The following is a 22148-nucleotide window of genomic DNA, read 5'->3' on the forward strand; positions in this document are numbered from 1 at the left end:
TCATGAGTCTTACGCTGATTCAATGGTTCGGGACGCTATTTTACGGCTTGCTCCTGATAAAGAAGTTCGGCAACGTGCCTTACAATTGCCAAACCCGTCGTTGTCGGAAGTTCTCAGCATCGCTCAATCGTTTGAAGTGTCTCACGCTGCTGGTGCGCAAATAGACGCGTGGTGTGATGTAGGCGCTGTACACACCACTTTCGACGCAGACAATGTGCCTGTTTCACAGGAAAACGACGATGTGGCGGCGGTGCACTCGCGTCAACAACGTCGCGTTGGGCCGCCACGCTCGCAGCGAAAACAGCAACCACAGAAGCAGGCTCGTTCCGCCCTTCCTTCTTGTCCACGTTGTTTCGTACAGCATGACAGAGCCGCGTGTCCAAAACGTTGGGCCACGTGTAATTCATGTAGGAAAAAAGGCCACATTGCTTCTGTGTGTCAGTCCCCTAAAGTTCCTGTCGACGAGGACGAGGCATCGGACATGGATGTTAACTGTGTGCTTTCTCAAACGAATAAGTTGTTTGTTACTGTTCGTGTTCTGGATAAAGACATTCGCATGCAAGTGGACACTGGCTCTGCAGTAACTCTCATTAATTCTCGCACGTATTTGGAGTTAGGCTCCCCTTCCTTGTCTCCAGTTACGCGAAATCTACGAACTTATAATAAGCAGAAAATTCCTATCGTTGGCCAGTTTGATGCTTCCACTGCCTACAAGTCTGTTGTTCGGCCCCTCACGTTTTATGTGGTGGATCATGCGGGCACTGAAAACCTGTTCGGTTATGATGCTTTCCAGTTGTTCGGGTTTTCCATTGATGATGATGTGCACCTCATATCTGAGGACATTCCGTATCAACGGCTGGATGGCTTGTGTTCTGAATTCTCGTCCGTGTTCTCTGCGGGTCTGGGTCGGGCCAAGGATTTTGAAGCCCACATTACTCTTAAACCTACGGCTCGCCCTAAGTTTTTCCGGGCACGCCCTATTCCGATGGCGTTGCGTGCGCCTGTCAAAGCTGAGATAGACAGGTTAACAGCTTCGGGGATTCTCCTTCCTGTTACCTCCAGCGAATGGGCATCGCCCGTCGTGGTGGTTTCTAAACCAAACGGGAGTCTGCGATTGTGTGGTGATTTTAAAGCCACTGTCAATGCTCAAAGCCTCATTGACACTTATCCTCTTCCCCGTCCTGAGGAGTTATTTACCAAGCTCGCTGGGGGCCAGTTCTTTTCCAAACTTGACTTATCGGAGGCGTACCATCAGTTGCCGCTGGATGCATCTTCCAAGGAATTTCTCGTCATCAACACTCCTTGTGGGTTGTATCAGTACCAGCGGTTACCATTTGGCGTCGCTAGCGCGCCGGCCATTTTTCAGCGGTTTTTGGAACAGCTCACGGCTTCCGTTCCCGGCTGCATCAACTACCTGGATGACATTGTTGTCACGGGGGCCTCCACTGAGGAGCACCTTCGCAATTTGCGTTCACTGTTTCGGGTTCTGCATTCAGCAGGGTTGAAGTGCAATCTGGACAAGTCTCAGTTCTTCCAACCCTCCATTGTGTATCTTGGTTTCCACTTGTCCCGTGAGGGTATACGCCCTCTACGACAGCACATTGCGGCCATTACCGCTCTACCCCGGCCGTCTACGGTCAAAGAACTTCAGGCGTTTCTAGGCAAGGTTGCTTATTATCACAAATTCATTCCCTCCGCGGCGGCGGTGGCTCATCCTCTGCATCAGCTGTTACGCAAAAACATTCCTTTCTGTTGGTCCGCCGAGTGTGAGCAGGCTTTTGTCCGCCTGAAGGCTCATTTGCAGTCGGCGCCTTGTCTTGCCACATTCCGTCCGGGTCAGCACTTGGTTCTGGCCACTGACGTGTCACAGTATGGCCTAGGGGCTGTTCTCGCCCATCGGTATGAGGATGGGTCGGAACGACCCATCGCCTACGCTTCCAAGACCCTCAACGATGCCCAACGGCGTTACTCTCAAATAGAAAAGGAGGCGCTCGCTATCATTTATGCTCTGAAAAAGTTCAGCTTTTTTTGTATGGTTCTAAGTTTCACCTCATCACCGACCACAAGCCGCTGGTCTCTCTGTTCAGCCCCTCGGCGTCGCTTCCGGATAAGGCAGCTCACCGCCTGCAACGTTGGGCCTTATACTTGTCTCGTTTTCACTATGAGATTCACTATCGCCCCACGGCCCAGCACGCCAACGCTGACGCGTTGTCGCGTTTGCCGATGGGCCCCGCCCCGGTTTTCGATCGCGATGAACTCCTCTGTTTCCACATTGATGAGGAAGAACGTCGTGCGGTCGAGGGTTTTCCACTTACAGGTTCGCAGGTCGCGTCGGCTACTGCGCGGGATCCGGTCCTGTGTCAGGTCATTGGTTTTGTTCAGCGGGGTTGGCCGGACAGGACCAAGGGCCGGGCGTCGGATCCCCTTCGCAACTACCATGCCTTGCGCCTTCGTCTGTCTGTTCGTGAGGGTGTTGTTCTTCTGGCCACGGATGGCGCATCTCCACGGTTTGTGGTGCCCGCATCTCTTCGCAAAGCTGTTCTCAAACTATTGCATGAGGGCCATTGGGGGATTTCTCGGACTAAGTCCCTGGCCCGCAGGCACGTTTATTGGCCCGGTATCGATTCGGACATCGCCCACATGGTCGCTGCGTGTGATCAGTGTGTTCAACAACTGGCTGCGCCTCGTACTCTGCCCTCTCCGTGGCCTGATCCGGCGCAGCCGTGGGAACGGGTGCACGCTGACTTTGCCGGCCCCTTCCTCGGCACTTATTGGCTACTGTTGATTGACGCCTTCTCGAAGTTTCCGTTTGTTGTTCGCTGTCCGTCGCCCACCACTGCGGCGACGACGCTGGCTTTGTCAAAAATCTTTGCGCTAGAAGGTCTTCCATCCACGATTGTCACGGACAATGGCCCTCAGTTCTCTTCGCAGGCCTTCCGTGATTTTTGTACTGGACAAGGGATTCATCATGTTACAGCACCGCCCTTCCATCCGCAATCGAATGGGGAGGTCGAGCGCCTTGTCCGCACTTTCAAAAGCCAAATGAAAAAATTCCTTAGTGATTTTTCCACAGATGACGCTCTGTTGCAATTTCTGAGTTCTTATCGCTTCACGCCTCTGGGTGATCGCAGCCCTGCTGAACTCTTGCATGGCCGCCAACCGCGCACCCTACTGCATCTGCTTCACCCTGTCAGGCCTTGTACTGTGTCCCCTAGTGCGGGAAAATACCCGGTGGGCGCCGACGTGTGGGCACGGGGGTATGGATCTTGCCCTAAATGGATTCCAGGGGTGGTCCAGGCTCTTCGCGGCCGCCGGCTTTGTGAAATACGTACGGACGACGGCATGGTTGTTCGCCATTCCGACCAGATGCGCCCACGAGTGGTGGCCACGCCGGTACCACCGCCCCTTCTTTCGTCTCCACCAGTCCGAGAAGCCAGTCCTGTCGCTGCTGCCGATCTTCCGGGGGTGTTGTTGCCGCCGCCGTCGCTACCGCTTCCGAGTACGCCGGAACCGGCCCCAGTCGCGACGCCGCCTTCTCCGGGACCCATCTCGCTGGAGCACACCCCCAGGTCCACGACACCTATGGATGCTGCTCCGGAGTTTTCACCCATCATCTCGTCCAGGAGGCACGTCCCACGCGCCAGCTTCCGTCCTGGACATTTTCGACCATACTCTCGTGTTTCTCCGCGGGATCTTCTCGGGACCTCCCAAGAGGCCATGGATGTCTCCGCACTGTCCGTGTCTCCACGAAAGTGAGCGTTTTTTTTCAAGGGGGGAAAAGTGTTGTGACAGTGCCATGACATTCAAAAGTGCCGCTACGTTAGTACGCGAACACGGCGATAGAGGCGCTCCGCAGCTCGGCCGAGCGCGGGAGCGCCACCTGGTTATGAACGGCGCCGGCCGTAATTCATGTAGGAAAAAAGGCCACATTGCTTCTGTGTGTCAGTCCCCTAAAGTTCCTGTCGACGAGGACGAGGCATCGGACATGGATGTTAACTGTGTGCTTTCTCAAACGAATAAGTTGTTTGTTACTGTTCGTGTTCTGGATAAAGACATTCGCATGCAAGTGGACACTGGCTCTGCAGTAACTCTCATTAATTCTCGCACGTATTTGGAGTTAAGCTCCCCTTCCTTGTGTCCAGTTACGCGAAATCTACGAACTTATAATAAGCAGAAAATTCCTATCGTTGGCCAGTTTGATGCTTCCACTGCCTACAAGTCTGTTGTTCGGCCCCTCACGTTTTATGTGGTGGATCATGCGGGCACTGAAAACCTGTTCGGTTATGATGCTTTCCAGTTGTTCGGGTTTTCCATTGATGATGATGTGCACCTCATATCTGAGGACATTCCGTATCAACGGCTGGATGGCTTGTGTTCTGAATTCTCGTCCGTGTTCTCTGCGGGTCTGGGTCGGGCCAAGGATTTTGAAGCCCACATTACTCTTAAACCTACGGCTCGCCCTAAGTTTTTCCGGGCACGCCCTATTCCGATGGCGTTGCGTGCGCCTGTCAAAGCTGAGATAGACAGGTTAACAGCTTCGGGGATTCTCCTTCCTGTTACCTCCAGCGAATGGGCATCGCCCGTCGTGGTGGTTTCTAAACCAAACGGGAGTCTGCGATTGTGTGGTGATTTTAAAGCCACTGTCAATGCTCAAAGCCTCATTGACACTTATCCTCTTCCCCGTCCTGAGGAGTTATTTACCAAGCTCGCTGGGGGCCAGTTCTTTTCCAAACTTGACTTATCGGAGGCGTACCATCAGTTGCCGCTGGATGCATCTTCCAAGGAATTTCTCGTCATCAACACTCCTTGTGGGTTGTATCAGTACCAGCGGTTACCATTTGGCGTCGCTAGCGCGCCGGCCATTTTTCAGCGGTTTTTGGAACAGCTCACGGCTTCCGTTCCCGGCTGCATCAACTACCTGGATGACATTGTTGTCACGGGGGCCTCCACTGAGGAGCACCTTCGCAATTTGCGTTCACTGTTTCGGGTTCTGCATTCAGCAGGGTTGAAGTGCAATCTGGACAAGTCTCAGTTCTTCCAACCCTCCATTGTGTATCTTGGTTTCCACTTGTCCCGTGAGGGTATACGCCCTCTACGACAGCACATTGCGGCCATTACCGCTCTACCCCGGCCGTCTACGGTCAAAGAACTTCAGGCGTTTCTAGGCAAGGTTGCTTATTATCACAAATTCATTCCCTCCGCGGCGGCGGTGGCTCATCCTCTGCATCAGCTGTTACGCAAAAACATTCCTTTCTGTTGGTCCGCCGAGTGTGAGCAGGCTTTTGTCCGCCTGAAGGCTCATTTGCAGTCGGCGCCTTGTCTTGCCACATTCCGTCCGGGTCAGCACTTGGTTCTGGCCACTGACGTGTCACAGTATGGCCTAGGGGCTGTTCTCGCCCATCGGTATGAGGATGGGTCGGAACGACCCATCGCCTACGCTTCCAAGACCCTCAACGATGCCCAACGGCGTTACTCTCAAATAGAAAAGGAGGCGCTCGCTATCATTTATGCTCTGAAAAAGTTCAGCTTTTTTTGTATGGTTCTAAGTTTCACCTCATCACCGACCACAAGCCGCTGGTCTCTCTGTTCAGCCCCTCGGCGTCGCTTCCGGATAAGGCAGCTCACCGCCTGCAACGTTGGGCCTTATACTTGTCTCGTTTTCACTATGAGATTCACTATCGCCCCACGGCCCAGCACGCCAACGCTGACGCGTTGTCGCGTTTGCCGATGGGCCCCGCCCCGGTTTTCGATCGCGATGAACTCCTCTGTTTCCACATTGATGAGGAAGAACGTCGTGCGGTCGAGGGTTTTCCACTTACAGGTTCGCAGGTCGCGTCGGCTACTGCGCGGGATCCGGTCCTGTGTCAGGTCATTGGTTTTGTTCAGCGGGGTTGGCCGGACAGGACCAAGGGCCGGGCGTCGGATCCCCTTCGCAACTACCATGCCTTGCGCCTTCGTCTGTCTGTTCGTGAGGGTGTTGTTCTTCTGGCCACGGATGGCGCATCTCCACGGGTTGTGGTGCCCGCATCTCTTCGCAAAGCTGTTCTCAAACTATTGCATGAGGGCCATTGGGGGATTTCTCGGACTAAGTCCCTGGCCCGCAGGCACGTTTATTGGCCCGGTATCGATTCGGACATCGCCCACATGGTCGCTGCGTGTGATCAGTGTGTTCAACAACTGGCTGCGCCTCGTACTCTGCCCTCTCCGTGGCCTGATCCGGCGCAGCCGTGGGAACGGGTGCACGCTGACTTTGCCGGCCCCTTCCTCGGCACTTATTGGCTACTGTTGATTGACGCCTTCTCGAAGTTTCCGTTTGTTGTTCGCTGTCCGTCGCCCACCACTGCGGCGACGACGCTGGCTTTGTCAAAAATCTTTGCGCTAGAAGGTCTTCCATCCACGATTGTCACGGACAATGGCCCTCAGTTCTCTTCGCAGGCCTTCCGTGATTTTTGTACTGGACAAGGGATTCATCATGTTACAGCACCGCCCTTCCATCCGCAATCGAATGGGGAGGTCGAGCGCCTTGTCCGCACTTTCAAAAGCCAAATGAAAAAATTCCTTAGTGATTTTTCCACAGATGACGCTCTGTTGCAATTTCTGAGTTCTTATCGCTTCACGCCTCTGGGTGATCGCAGCCCTGCTGAACTCTTGCATGGCCGCCAACCGCGCACCCTACTGCATCTGCTTCACCCTGTCAGGCCTTGTACTGTGTCCCCTAGTGCGGGAAAATACCCGGTGGGCGCCGACGTGTGGGCACGGGGGTATGGATCTTGCCCTAAATGGATTCCAGGGGTGGTCCAGGCTCTTCGCGGCCGCCGGCTTTGTGAAATACGTACGGACGACGGCATGGTTGTTCGCCATTCCGACCAGATGCGCCCACGAGTGGTGGCCACGCCGGTACCACCGCCCCTTCTTTCGTCTCCACCAGTCCGAGAAGCCAGTCCTGTCGCTGCTGCCGATCTTCCGGGGGTGTTGTTGCCGCCGCCGTCGCTACCGCTTCCGAGTACGCCGGAACCGGCCCCAGTCGCGACGCCGCCTTCTCCGGGACCCATCTCGCTGGAGCACACCCCCAGGTCCACGACACCTATGGATGCTGCTCCGGAGTTTTCACCCATCATCTCGTCCAGGAGGCACGTCCCACGCGCCAGCTTCCGTCCTGGACATTTTCGACCATACTCTCGTGTTTCTCCGCGGGATCTTCTCGGGACCTCCCAAGAGGCCATGGATGTCTCCGCACTGTCCGTGTCTCCACGAAAGTGAGCGTTTTTTTTCAAGGGGGGAAAAGTGTTGTGACAGTGCCATGACATTCAAAAGTGCCGCTACGTTAGTACGCGAACACGGCGATAGAGGCGCTCCGCAGCTCGGCCGAGCGCGGGAGCGCCACCTGGTTATGAACGGCGCCGGCCGTAATTCATGTAGGAAAAAAGGCCACATTGCTTCTGTGTGTCAGTCCCCTAAAGTTCCTGTCGACGAGGACGAGGCATCGGACATGGATGTTAACTGTGTGCTTTCTCAAACGAATAAGTTGTTTGTTACTGTTCGTGTTCTGGATAAAGACATTCGCATGCAAGTGGACACTGGCTCTGCAGTAACTCTCATTAATTCTCGCACGTATTTGGAGTTAGGCTCCCCTTCCTTGTTTCCAGTTACGCGAAATCTACGAACTTATAATAAGCAGAAAATTCCTATCGTTGGCCAGTTTGATGCTTCCACTGCCTACAAGTCTGTTGTTCGGCCCCTCACGTTTTATGTGGTGGATCATGCGGGCACTGAAAACCTGTTCGGTTATGATGCTTTCCAGTTGTTCGGGTTTTCCATTGATGATGATGTGCACCTCATATCTGAGGACATTCCGTATCAACGGCTGGATGGCTTGTGTTCTGAATTCTCGTCCGTGTTCTCTGCGGGTCTGGGTCGGGCCAAGGATTTTGAAGCCCACATTACTCTTAAACCTACGGCTCGCCCTAAGTTTTTCCGGGCACGCCCTATTCCGATGGCGTTGCGTGCGCCTGTCAAAGCTGAGATAGACAGGTTAACAGCTTCGGGGATTCTCCTTCCTGTTACCTCCAGCGAATGGGCATCGCCCGTCGTGGTGGTTTCTAAACCAAACGGGAGTCTGCGATTGTGTGGTGATTTTAAAGCCACTGTCAATGCTCAAAGCCTCATTGACACTTATCCTCTTCCCCGTCCTGAGGAGTTATTTACCAAGCTCGCTGGGGGCCAGTTCTTTTCCAAACTTGACTTATCGGAGGCGTACCATCAGTTGCCGCTGGATGCATCTTCCAAGGAATTTCTCGTCATCAACACTCCTTGTGGGTTGTATCAGTACCAGCGGTTACCATTTGGCGTCGCTAGCGCGCCGGCCATTTTTCAGCGGTTTTTGGAACAGCTCACGGCTTCCGTTCCCTGCTGCATCACCTACCTGGATGACATTGTTGTCACGGGGGCCTCCACTGAGGAGCACCTTCGCAATTTGCGTTCACTGTTTCGGGTTCTGCATTCAGCAGGGTTGAAGTGCAATCTGGACAAGTCTCAGTTCTTCCAACCCTCCATTGTGTATCTTGGTTTCCACTTGTCCCGTGAGGGTATACGCCCTCTACGACAGCACATTGCGGCCATTACCGCTCTACCCCGGCCGTCTACGGTCAAAGAACTTCAGGCGTTTCTAGGCAAGGTTGCTTATTATCACAAATTCATTCCCTCCGCGGCGGCGGTGGCTCATCCTCTGCATCAGCTGTTACGCAAAAACATTCCTTTCTGTTGGTCCGCCGAGTGTGAGCAGGCTTTTGTCCGCCTGAAGGCTCATTTGCAGTCGGCGCCTTGTCTTGCCACATTCCGTCCGGGTCAGCACTTGGTTCTGGCCACTGACGCGTCACAGTATGGCCTAGGGGCTGTTCTCGCCCATCGGTATGAGGATGGGTCGGAACGACCCATCGCCTATGCTTCCAAGACCCTCAACGATGCCCAACGGCGTTACTCTCAAATAGAAAAGGAGGCGCTCGCTATCATTTATGCTCTGAAAAAGTTCAGCTTTTTTTGTATGGTTCTAAGTTTCACCTCATCACCGACCACAAGCCGCTGGTCTCTCTGTTCAGCCCCTCGGCGTCGCTTCTGGATAAGGCAGCTCACCGCCTGCAACGTTGGGCCTTATACTTGTCTCGTTTTCACTATGAGATTCACTATCGCCCCACGGCCCAGCACGCCAACGCTGACGCGTTGTCGCGTTTGCCGATGGGCCCCACCCCGGTTTTCGATCGCGATGAACTCCTCTGTTTCCACATTGATGAGGAAGAACGTCGTGCGGTCGAGGGTTTTCCACTTACAGGTTCGCAGGTCGCGTCGGCTACTGCGCGGGATCCGGTCCTGCGTCAGGTCATTGGTTTTGTTCAGCGGGGTTGGCCGGACAGGACCAAGGGCCGGGCGTCGGATCCCCTTCGCAACTACCATGCCTTGCGCCTTCGTCTGTCTGTTCGTGAGGGTGTTGTTCTTCTGGCCACGGATGGCGCATCTCCACGGGTTGTGGTGCCCGCCTCTCTTCGCAAAGCTGTTCTCAAACTATTGCATGAGGGCCATTGGGGGATTTCTCGGACTAAGTCCCTGGCCCGCAGGCACGTTTATTGGCCCGGTATCGATTCGGACATCGCCCACATGGTCGCTGCGTGTGATCAGTGTGTTCAACAACTGGCTGCGCCTCGTACTCTGCCCTCTCCGTGGCCTGATCCGGCGCAGCCGTGGGAACGGGTGCACGCTGACTTTGCCGGCCCCTTCCTCGGCACTTATTGGCTACTGTTGATTGACGCCTTCTCGAAGTTTCCGTTTGTTGTTCGCTGTCCGTCGCCCACCACTGCGGCGACGACGCTGGCTTTGTCAAAAATCTTTGCGCTAGAAGGTCTTCCATCCACGATTGTCACGGACAATGGCCCTCAGTTCTCTTCGCAGGCCTTCCGTGATTTTTGTACTGGACAAGGGATTCATCATGTTACAGCACCGCCCTTCCATCCGCAATCGAATGGGGAGGTCGAGCACCTTGTCCGCACTTTCAAAAGCCAAATGAAAAAATTCCTTAGTGATTTTTCCACAGATGACTCTCTGTTGCAATTTCTGAGTTCTTATCGCTTCACGCCTCTGGGTGATCGCAGCCCTGCTGAACTCTTGCATGGCCGCCAACCGCGCACCCTACTGCATCTGCTTCACCCTGTCAGGCCTTGTACTGTGTCCCCTAGTGCGGGAAAATACCCGGTGGGCGCCGACGTGTGGGCACGGGGGTATGGATCTTGCCCTAAATGGATTCCAGGGGTGGTCCAGGCTCTTCGCGGCCGCCGGCTTTGTGAAATACGTACGGACGACGGCATGGTTGTTCGCCATTACGACCAGATGCGCCCACGAGTGGTGGCCACGCCGGTACCACCGCCCCTTCTTTCGTCTCCACCAGTCCGAGAAGCCAGTCCTGTCACTGCTGCCGATCTTCCGGGGGTGTTGTTGCCGCCGCCGTCGCTACCGCTTCCGAGTACGCCGGAACCGGCCCCAGTCGCGACGCCGCCTTCTCCGGGACCCATCTCGCTGGAGCACACCCCCAGGTCCACGACACCTATGGATGCTGCTCCGGAGTTTTCACCCATCATCTCGTCCAGGAGGCACGTCCCACGCGCCAGCTTCCGTCCTGGACATTTTCGACCATACTCTCGTGTTTCTCCGCGGGATCTTCTCGGGACCTCCCAAGAGGCCATGGATGTCTCCGCACTGTCCGTGTCTCCACGAAAGTGAGCGATTTTTTTCAAGGGGGGAAAAGTGTTGTGACAGTGCCACGACATTCAAAAGTGCCGCTACGTTAGTACGCGAACACGGCGATAGAGGCGCTCCGCAGCTCGGCCGAGCGCGGGAGCGCCACCTGGTTATGAACGGCGCCGGCCGCATGTCACGGCCCGGCAGTCGAGTGACAGATACGGAGTTAGTAACATGTAACCAGCGAGTGTTTCTACTTTTGTATCTCCACGCACTTTATTAGTGATTAAAGGTTATAACAGGATCTGCCTTCATGTTACAAGCAGCTTTTGTACTTTCTGGGTTTTCTTGATTTGTCAATTTTAAGTTTTATGAAATTCTTGCATTAGTGAATTAATTGTTTATATAATTTAGCAAATTTTCTTAATCTTCAGTTTTGAAAATGGTATCCTATTCTTCACATATCTTCACTGTTTGTCTTCACAATTCCCAAAATAGCTTTTGACTTGTTTTAAAACTGTCTTATTAAGGCGCCATTAGCTAGAAAATTTGCCATAGCAGTTACTTTTTGATATACTCACTTGTCATTCTTAACATATTCATTAAACTGTGGATTCTTGGAGGTTTCCATTTTACAAATTAGTCTTTTCAGAGTTCTACAAGAATTTTTAATGCCAGATGTGATCCTGGTACTTGCCTGTGTTACGATGGGTTGTGATTCTTGACAGCTTCTGTGGAAAGCACATCCTAGAATATCCCATGAAGGTTAACAAAAAGGAATTATGTGCATTACTGATATTTGCTTGGGACAGCACTTTCACAGGACAAAAACATTGTGTCTGATACCCGAATTGTTTCTCGGTGTCTGTACCAACATCAGACATGGACATTTGTGTTTATGTGTGTGTGTTCATTTTTTTGTATTCCGTTATTTTGATATGCTCCATTTTTCCAGATATTACTTATTTTTTCCCTTCATTTTTTGTATCATTTTACACTCCCATTTTCCATTTTTTTACCATGTAGTCCTTTAGTATTTGCTGGTATTTCATTGACCGTTATTTCCTTTCAATCTGTGCTATGATCTTGGTCTTAGTGCCATTCAGTAACTCATATATAGAAGTGTCATTGAGTTTAAATCTTTATTGTGCATCCATTTCAACTTTTGAATCATTTTGTGTTCCATGATTCTCCTGCTATAAGTTTTTTTTTTCTCTGTACCGTGTCTTCATCCTAGTGAAAAAAATTTTAAAACCACAAAATACAGATCTTCACTTTAGTTGGCAAGCCAGTCACATTGAACTTATAGAAGGACAACATTTTTGTCAGGTAGTCTGAGGTAAGATAATCAATTAATTCCTGCTGTAGCAAGAACAAACACTGTTTATGGAACATAATACTTTATAGAGCAACACATAAGATGCAGTGAATTACATAGCACTGAATACATTGGAGACCTCATTTGCAATTGCTTAAATGGCACTGTTTCTTCGGCAACTCACCAGAGTGCACCAGGCGGCCAACTCAGGTGGCCTCTAGAAGTGGAACTGTGAACTGTATTGACGTGTGATCTCTGAAATCAGATGTAGAATGAGTGAAGGTACATCACTCCTCCCTTCCAGGGGATGGGAAAACCACATACATTCATACATCAAAACACTAGGCATAGAAAAATACATGATACAGAAAAACATGAGTGGTACAGAAAAAATTCACAGCACAGAAAATTCACTGCTACCAAAAAACATGGGTACCATGAAGGAAAAAAAAGCGCTGATCTCATAAAGCACTTAGATTATGAGTCACGGAAAATGCCAGTGAAGGTGCTGACATCCATTTCCTCGTCGAATGATGGCGGCTGCTGTAGCATGTGGCGGGCAGCCACTGGCGAGTAGGAGCAGAAGTGATGAGGGGGCAGGTTGGCATGCCATTCCTCCTCTTGTGAGAGTCTGTATGGCAGGATTGCGGCATCATCCCCATAGCAATGTCTTTGTTGAGGTCAGCAGTCAGCGCTGGTGGCATCAGTATGGGTATCAGAGACAGGATGCAACAATGGAGACAGCAGCAGTTCCAGTGTCGGGTGCAGCAGGGGCTGCACCAGCAATGGCAGTCGAGGAGTAAGGGTGGAGGGAGGAGCCCCAGTCAGGGATCTGCCAGTCAGCGACCCCACTGAGGTGCGTACTGGACCGTCTGCAACACAGGAACTAGCAATGGCGGCATCAGGGGCGGGGGGAGGTAGTGGACCCTATGGAACAGACCCCACCATGCATGGCCTCAGCTGGTCGAAGTGATGGGACGTCCGCCTGTCAGGAGTGTGGATGATGCACTGGTGATGGCCCCTGTGATGCTCAATGACAGCAGGAACCCAGTACAGCCGGCAGCCAAAATGACGAGCCCAGACAGGCACACCCATCCAGAACCACTGCAGACCCAACGATGTCAGCAGACACATTGTTAGATACAGCAGGTGAAGCAGGCTCCGTGATTGACATCCGCGTAGCAGGTCCTCTGGGTTCTTGGCCCTACTGGAATGAAATGGTACGAACTCAAAAAATATTCTAAAGCAGCTTCAGGGTACCTGCCAGATACGTACTTCTGCATCCAAGTTTTAAATGTCTGAACCACCCGTTGGGTCTCACCATTAGATTGAGAATGGAATGGGGGAGCTGTGAGATGGCAAACGCCACTGGCCTAACAAAAAGATGCAAACTCTTGAAAAATAAACTGGGAGCCATTATCAGTAACCATGATGTGCGGAAGTCCCTCAACCACAGAAATCTCAGACAGGGCCGAAATAGTAGCCACTGCATACATGGATGGCCAACCCGCCATGTAGGGAATCTTGGAATAAGTGTCCTCTACAATGAGCCGGTACTGATTTAGGAAGGGCCCAGCAAAATTGACATGTAGACAGCCCCATAGGCAGTGCGGCATCGGGCAGGGGGGAAAATGGCGCCTGCAGGGTTGCTTGTTGCTGAACACAGTAAGCACAAGTGGCGATAAGCTGTGTAATGTTCTCATCTATGCTCAGCCAATACACATGCCAGTGGGCCAAAGCTTTGGTGCAAGAGGTCCCCCAATTACCGAAATGCAGAAGACGCAGTACATTACGACATAAGAAAGCGGGAATCACAATCTGGGGAGCAGTGTCCTCAATAGCTGACAGAAGAATCCTGTCAAACACAGAAAGGCAGTGCTGGACAGAGAAGTAGTAACACAAGAGATCCAAGGCACTGTCTGGGGGTTTTTCTGGCCACCCATGCTTCACAAAAGGGAGGACCTGACTAAGTACCAGATCTGCACTGACAGCCAGTACTATCGTGGCACAAGTGGTGGCAAAACCATTGATCATGCTCTTGTTCTCAGTATCTAAATAGAAACAAAGCAACTCGTTCTGGTTGAACACTGGGGCCGACCCTATTGGAAGGTGAGATAAGGCATTGGTGTTGGCATGTTGTGGCATCAGCCGGTAATGGAACTGTTAATGATAATGTGAGAGGAAGAGAGACCACCGCTGCAAACAATGCATTGCTTTGTCCAGCACGGAAGCCAAATGGTTAAAAAGAGCAACCGACAGCTTGTGATCTGTGATTAAATGGAACTTAGACCCATATAAGAAGACGTGAAATTTCTTGAGGGTGAACACAACCACTAAAGTCTTCTTTTCACACTGAGAATACCACTGCTGAGCAGGAGTTAGTCTTAGAAATGTAAGCAGTGGGTCATTCAGACCCATCTGTGTGTTTGTGTGCCTGTACTGAGAGGCATTTGTAGCCAACACGAGATTCTGACTCAGCTGAAAACTAGCCAGACAGGGAGCAAACTGAAGCTTAGATTTAAGCAAACTGAACACTCAGTCACATGCTGGGCACCAGAAAAAACTCTCATTTTTGTGCAAAAGTGCATGCAGGGGCTGGGCAACAGTGGATGTGTCTGGTAAAAACTTATGGTAGTATCCAACTTTAGCTAGAAACTCCTGCAGTTCCTTAACAGAGGTTGGTCATGGCAAAGCTATAATTGTGTCAACATGGTAACGCAACAGCGTAACCCATTTGTGAGAAACCTCAAATCTGAGTACTCAATTAACAGCTGAAAAAAAAAAGATATTTGGCAAGATTGCACTTGAGATGCACAGACTGCAAAACGGATAACAGTGATGGAGATTTCTAAGGTGGTCTTCAGTGGAAGGACCCAAAATAATGATATCACTGATGTAATTGATGCAGCCAGGCCCAGAGGCTGCCAGCCAATCTAAAAAATGCTGAAAAATTGTGGTTTTGCTAGTGATGCCAAAAGGCAAGCGTTGATATTGGTATTGGACAAAAGGTGTAACAACAACAAGGGTATACCTAGTGGCCTTATCCAAGGGGAGGTGGAGGTATGCTTCAGACAAATTGGTCTTGGAAATCAGTGGTCACATGACAATTTTCTAGCAACTTGTCACAGTGAGGCAAAGGGTATGTCTTTATCACAGACTGAGCATTAATTTTGACACTGAAGTTGCCACAGAGGCATCGGCTTCTTAACGGTGACCAGTAGTGTAGCTCATTCAGTGGAAGAAATAGGCCGAATGACGTTGAGCAACATCAAATGGTCTAATTCGGCCTTGACAGGATTGCACAGTGTGACAGGCACCTGCCGCACCCAAGAAATATGAGGGTGAGTGGACCCTTTCGTGGTAATGTAGGCTGGAAAACCTGTAGCACAACTGAGCCCAGAGAAAAATAGAGATGAAAATGCAGAGCAGAGAGACTCCAGTTGCTGATACAGAACTTGAGCTGCCACTACATCATTGGCAATGGGGAAACTGAAAGAGTTAAACACATATAACCCGAACAGATCTGCAGTATGGGAATGACCCACAACAAGGAAGGTGAGAGGGTGAACAACAGATTTTAAAGAAACAGGAGCAGAGAACTGACCTAGGATCCGAATCTGCAGTTCATTGCAGTAAACCACCTTACATGAAACCTTTGTGATGGTATGCGAGCCCAAGTCCACATACATTTGTGTGTTTACTAAAGTCACTGCAGTTCCTGTGCCCACTTGCAATTTAGCAGGTTATTAAACACACACATAAGTCAACAAACAATTAGTTTGGGGAGACAGTCATTGTAGAGATACAGTTTATATCCATCAGTACTAGTGTGTCTGCCAAATTTAAAAAACAGTTACACGCTGATGCAATGTGGCCTTTCTTTCGACACTTGTTGCAAACAGCCTAATGGTTAGGGCACCCAGAATGCTCGTGTTGGACAAAGCAGTACGGGCAAGATGGAACAGGGATCACGCAGCCACTGTTGTGGTGTGGCCTGTTGCTGCTGAGGCCGTAACTAACGCTGCCCCATGTGACGTTGAGTTGAAGGTTGTACTGCTGCAGTGGCTTCTCTGTCATCCTGAACACTTGCAGTGTGCCTAAGAGGGGCTGACTCAGCAACTTTCTATACCTCCCCTCATGTAACAATCTGATTGCCTGCAGCCCATGCCACTTCAAAGTACACATCCATAAGCATCAGATTCTCATGTTGAGGTGCTTTTCATAGACTTCTATATCTGTTGCCAGACAAATAATAACATCATGCACCATGTGATCAGTGTAGGGTTTGTGATGAGTACTAGTGTCAAATTTACAGTGATGGTTCAAGCCGTGTAATTCTGCAGCCCAGGCTTTGTAAGGTTGGTTTGGAAATTTATGACAATGGTAAAGTTCCACATGCATGGCGGTGACATGCGTTCTTTCACAGTAACAGGTTGAGAGAAGCTTGCACATTTCATCAAAGTATAAGCTGGCTGGTTCGTGGAAAGCTGCAAGTTGGCACAAAAAGTGATAAATGGGTGGGAAAAGCAAGGAAAGAAAGCCGCTTACGGGTTTGTATCACACACGCAAGAAACCTGGAAATGGCGATATAACCTTATCTCATAGGAGTCCCACTCTTCATCTGATTCATCATATGCGGGGAATGGTGACGGTTGCACTGATGGGAGCATAACCTACTGCAAACACTTAGATGCCACTTGATTGAGATCAGAGTTGTTTCATGAAAGCTTTCTGCTAAGCAATGATGCTTTGGAGTATTTCTTCCATCGAGATGTTTGGTGAGTGATTTAGCACTGACGCTAACACACAAAGACAATATAACTCTCACTCATTGTTTGCTATAGCAAGAACAAACATGATTTATGGAACATAGTACTTTATAAAGCAGTACGTAAGATACAATGAAGTACATTTGTGTGTTGCACTGAACATACTGATTGTACAACAGTAATACAAGTTACAGAATAGGCTGAGCACTCATTTGTTATCGCTTAAATAATACCGTTTCTTTGGTGCCTCACCAGAGTGCACCAGGGGGCCGACCCAGATGGCCTTTTAAATGGGCCTGTGAACTGTGTGGATGCGCAGTCTCTGAAATTGCGCTCAGCATGAGTGAAGGTACGTCAATTCCACTATTGATTTTGTCCTACAAACATTTTCAAATGGTTTTGAAATTCCTGAGCACATATCACAGTTAAAACACAACAGGCAATGTGCTAAAAATTTGACATTGTCAATAGACATGGCTCTATACAGGAACATCAGATAGAGCACCTAATGTATTTTATCTCGTAACAGTGTGCATACTGGAGTTATGGAGGCAACTATGAGCTGTTTTTGTTGCACAACATCATGAGAGTAGATACATTATGTGCTCAATTTGATGTTTCCGTAACAGCCATGACTATTGATAATGCCAAATATTTGGCACATCAGTCATTCCATTTTGATTGCGACTTGCCCTAAGCCACCTCAGAACCTCAAGAAAATGGCCAAAATCTGATAGGGGAAGAATTGATTATTATATCTCAGATAATCACCTGGAAAAATGTGTGTATTTCCACAAAACACAGAGTATAAATTTTTTCCCTCTGTCTGTCATGTTTGCTCATATTTTGTCTGATTCAGTGGCTTTTAAGTGAAACTCATCTTCTGTCGCTAGTACTATAGTTGTTTTCTAAATATTAGGCTCTGTTCTTGCAATATAACTGATGCATCGCAGTTTAAATGTTACACTATCTACTTTTAAACATATCTTTCTGGAAATCAAAAATTGTTTTTCATTGATTCCTCTTCACTTTTTCAGCATTTTTCCATTGTTACATTGTACAGCTATGTCTTCAGTCGACTGCTCAATTTCCAACATTTTAATAGTAGGTGGAGCACTTAAAATTTTCCAAGCTTTAAGTACTGTAACTTTTTGGTCATTGATGTTATGTGCCATTTATTATGAAAGAATCTAAATTTGAAAAATTGAAAATTTGAAAAATATGTCGTGGTGGTGGTAGTAGTGTTAGGTTTTCAAATAATAAATTTTCGCCAGCAAAAAATTTCAGTGCCTTCTTCTACAGCATTAATAATGTGTAAATATCACCTGAATTTTCCTTTAAAATTATAACTTACACAACAAACATCTTGAAGTAAGTGTGGGGCACTGTTGTGTCCAGTATAGCAGCAACACTCTTTTTTTTTATTATTATTTTTTTTTTTTTTAATATTTTCTGAATCAGATCCTTATTACTGTAGAGGGGTGCCACATACCCTTGATAATAACAATTGTTAAGTTCTGTTTAACTTTGACAGATGCTTAGTCAGATGCTTTTGTGATGTCACAAACATATTCTCTGACGCTTTTAGTATTACCTAATAATGGCAGTTTGGAAGATAATGTAATGAACAGTTTACTGCCATCTATTTTCTGTGAGTGTAAGTAAAATGATACACTCTTTAATCAGAAACTGAGTAAAGCTGATGAGTTTTAATAAATTTACCACAAGCCATAGTCCTGTGTTTGTGATAACCTACATGCACTATCTCTAGTGTTGGGATTCAGGGTTCTGTATTCATGTCAGTAAATCAATACAGCAATAACAATTTCTGCTGTTCTGCTGGTCACTGCAATTCTAAAAGCCAAAATGTGTTCTAATCGAACATATTATTTTTAGAATCAGCCATGATAAATTCACATAATGCTGTGAATTTTATTTTCACTAAAAATTTGTGATAAAAATTTCCACTTTCAAGTTGCCAGATTTGCAAATAACTTTCAAACCAAAGTAGATGCAGAGTTCCTTAATTTTTTAAATTATTTATATGCAAATACTAGTTATGATCTGCTCATGTTTTGATGTGTATATGCATAAAATTAATTATTTAATTCTATTAATAGTGCTGTACAATTGTAGTCTACACAAATTGCCAAATACATGGATAATGTGATACTTACTTTTACTCTTTTAACAAATCAGGTTTCTCTCTTAATGGTGAACTTCTGATGGATGCACTTGGAGGAGAAACATCTTTTTCGGATGTGCAAGGAGATTCATTTGTTCCGGCATGTACTTTAAGTGTTGGACAGAAAGCTAAATTGACATTTGGTCAGGATGTCAACACTCTGAAGTTCTTCACTACATGTGGGTTACAGGAAGGCTATGAACCGTTCTGTGTGTAAGTTTAAAAAGTGTTTTTACAGACTCTTAAGAATAATTTACTTTCATGTTTAGTGTAATTCGCGTATGCGATGGTATATGTCTGCTTGTGTCTGTTATGTGCGGATGGATATGTGTGTGTGTGTGTGCGAGTGTATACCTGTCCCTTTTCCCTCCCCCAAGGTAAGTCTTTCTGCTCCCGGGATTGGAATGACTCCTTACCCTCTCCCTTAAAACCCACATCCTTTCATATTTCCCTCTCCTTCCCTCTTTCCTGATGAAGCAACCGTGGGTTGCAAAAGCTTGAAATTTGTGTGTGTGTTTGTGTTTGTTATTGTTTCTATCAACGTACCAACTCTTTTGTTTGGTAAGTTACGGAATCTTTGTTTTTAGATATATTTTTCCCATGTGGAATGTTTCCCTGTATTATAGGTATATTAACAGTGTACGATAAGACAAAATTTCATCTGATTTTTTTTTATTAGAATTGCCTCAGTTTACTTTGCATGAGATAATCAAATTAATACATCAAAATTCTTGTGGTGTAGTACAGTTAGTGGGGGCTTGTTTAATAGTGAATGAAAATTGGGTGACACACACACACACACATACACACACACACACAGAGTTTTTTCTTGTATAGCTACACAATATGAACTATTACTTTAAGTGATTCTCCAAATTATGGCATATGGCAAAGCATTACATGACAGTTGGTCAGCACTGGGTGGTCCTCTGGGCCTGGTAGTGAAGTTTCTTTTTCTTCTTTTTTCATGCTTCTCTCACAGTTTTAAGCTGGTATTTTTATTTTATTCACTTCCCCTGTATTTCTTTCTTTTTCTTGCAGTATGTGTATTGCAATTTCATTTTCAGTTATGTAATATAAGTTTTATTTACATTTTATCATAATTTATATTGCCTTCAACACACAATCAAATCTGAAATTGTCCCATGAATCATTTAGTATACCAAACAGTTTGAATGATCGTATCTATTGATCAAATATTTGCAGAATGTGTCTAGTGCAATTGACCTTTGTACTCAAATCAATGTAGTTTATCTTAGTATATTTGATACATAGTGTGTAAATGTAATTTTATACATTTAACCTTTACAGAAACATGAAGAGAGCTGTAACTTACTGGTACACGAAGGATCAACCAATATTTGAAAACACAGATGACATGCTGGATACTAAAATAGATGTTACTCGTATTCCTGCTGGTTCAGACACACCCCCATGTCTGAAGATAAGTCACAATACATTTGAGACTATGGAAAAGGCCAATTGGGAATTCTTGAAACTTTCACTGCCTGTCATCTGCCAGTCAACTTTTATAGAGTAAGGACTTAAAAATTGGTGTCATTAAGTTTTTTTTCATTCGATGTCCACAATAAGGATTATATTACTACATTGCTGAAATCTGTTCAGCAGTTGCAAAAATATTAGATTTTTGTATGTATGTATTTCTACTGATCTTCACATCTGTCATGTTACAACTCCCATTACAGCTGAGAAACATGTGTAAAAATAAATTACAACAATATTTCTGACTTCCAAAATGACATAACTCTTCTTCAGATCAGAAAATGGAAATTACTTAAGGTAAGTTGGAAGAAGGAAAACTGGTTTTAAAGGTTCCTCTTCAAAGAGAAAGCATAAGTTCATATTGAAGAAAGATAAGGAAATATATCAGCAGTCTCCTTTTCAAAAGAACCATTCCACGATTGCCTTTAGAAATATAGGGAATCCAGGGAAAACATAAATTTGAATGGTCAGATTGTGGGCCAGCAGCTGGATAATAATATAGAATTATTCATCACCATCTTATTTTGCAAGAGCCTGGAAACTATTTTTGTGGTCATCCAGAAAGCAATGGAGAACGTACTGACCATAATTTTCAGTCTGCAGGTCCACAGTCTTCTTGAACTCACTGAAAGGAACTGTTCCTACTAGCTATTTACTCATGGGGGTCAGGAACTATGACTATAAACAAAAGTTTTGAGTCATAGCTGATTAATATATTCAATAAAAGTTCACGTGTACAAACATACTAATATTCCTGATAATAATAGTAATAATAATAATGTCTCTATCATAAACAACACTAGTAGCAGTTGTAACTGTACTCAGGCTCATTTACTACCTATTTTACACATGGCTCATCTGTAAAGAGGGTTGGTAGTGAATGGTTGCATTTGCGCCCCCAATACTGAGTCATATATTGGCTAGCTTTTGAACAGCAGTGAATTGAATACACAATTGTCTATACCACAACCTTGCGCAAAATGAGGTACACTATACAAGTTCAGATTGAAACTTAAAAAAAAAGAAAGAAAAAAAAAAACACTTCTAACTTTGTGGCAATGCATATTAAAGTTCATAAAGAAATCTGATCTGGATAAATGATAGTTGGCGCAATTCGTACACATTGTTTATTGTCTCGCGTCTAGACACTTTCATGTTGTTCCTTCACAGTTTATTCGCATACACTGGCATCCATGCTTACACTCACAGGACTTTGCCACTCCAAACTTACCACCACAATGGACAACGACCAAAAGCCCCACTTTCATGCTCATATCCCCAGTCATGAGTCAGGTCATGTGACACTACATTAATTATAATAATTCCTAAACATGGCCACAATTCGTTTACAATTTTATAAGATTTAAGTACTTAAACCTAAGTAAATTATATAATTTTACACACATTTATCGCCACATAATTTTATAATTTGTTGCAATTAAAAAATACAAAACACTATTCAACAGAATGACAAATGCTCATCAAAACACAAAACAAGTACTTTCATGTCCATTTTGCATTACACTATTTTCACTCTGCATTTAATACATAATTTTATTCTTAAGCACAGAAAATTGAAATCAGTACTAATTTACCACATGCTATCAGATTTACATAATTAGGAATAACTACATGTTTTGGCACAGTTTCA

At 47.0% G+C, this 22148-nt stretch overlaps 1 protein-coding gene across 1 annotated transcript in view; it reads left to right on the plus strand.

Moving 5' to 3' along the window:
* LOC126458188 (ryanodine receptor) overlaps positions 1-22148 on the plus strand; it is a 740760-nt gene that overhangs the window by 337837 nt on the left and 380775 nt on the right. Inside the window, exons 28-29 of the mRNA XM_050095064.1 lie at positions 19009-19207; positions 20306-20530. Coding sequence (XP_049951021.1) covers positions 19009-19207; positions 20306-20530 — 424 coding nt within the window. The remainder of the gene's footprint in view (positions 1-19008; positions 19208-20305; positions 20531-22148) is intronic.

The sequence above is a fragment of the Schistocerca serialis genome, chromosome 2 (genome assembly GCF_023864345.2).
Source record: "Schistocerca serialis cubense isolate TAMUIC-IGC-003099 chromosome 2, iqSchSeri2.2, whole genome shotgun sequence".
In the NCBI taxonomy this organism is placed as follows: domain Eukaryota; kingdom Metazoa; phylum Arthropoda; class Insecta; order Orthoptera; family Acrididae; genus Schistocerca; species Schistocerca serialis.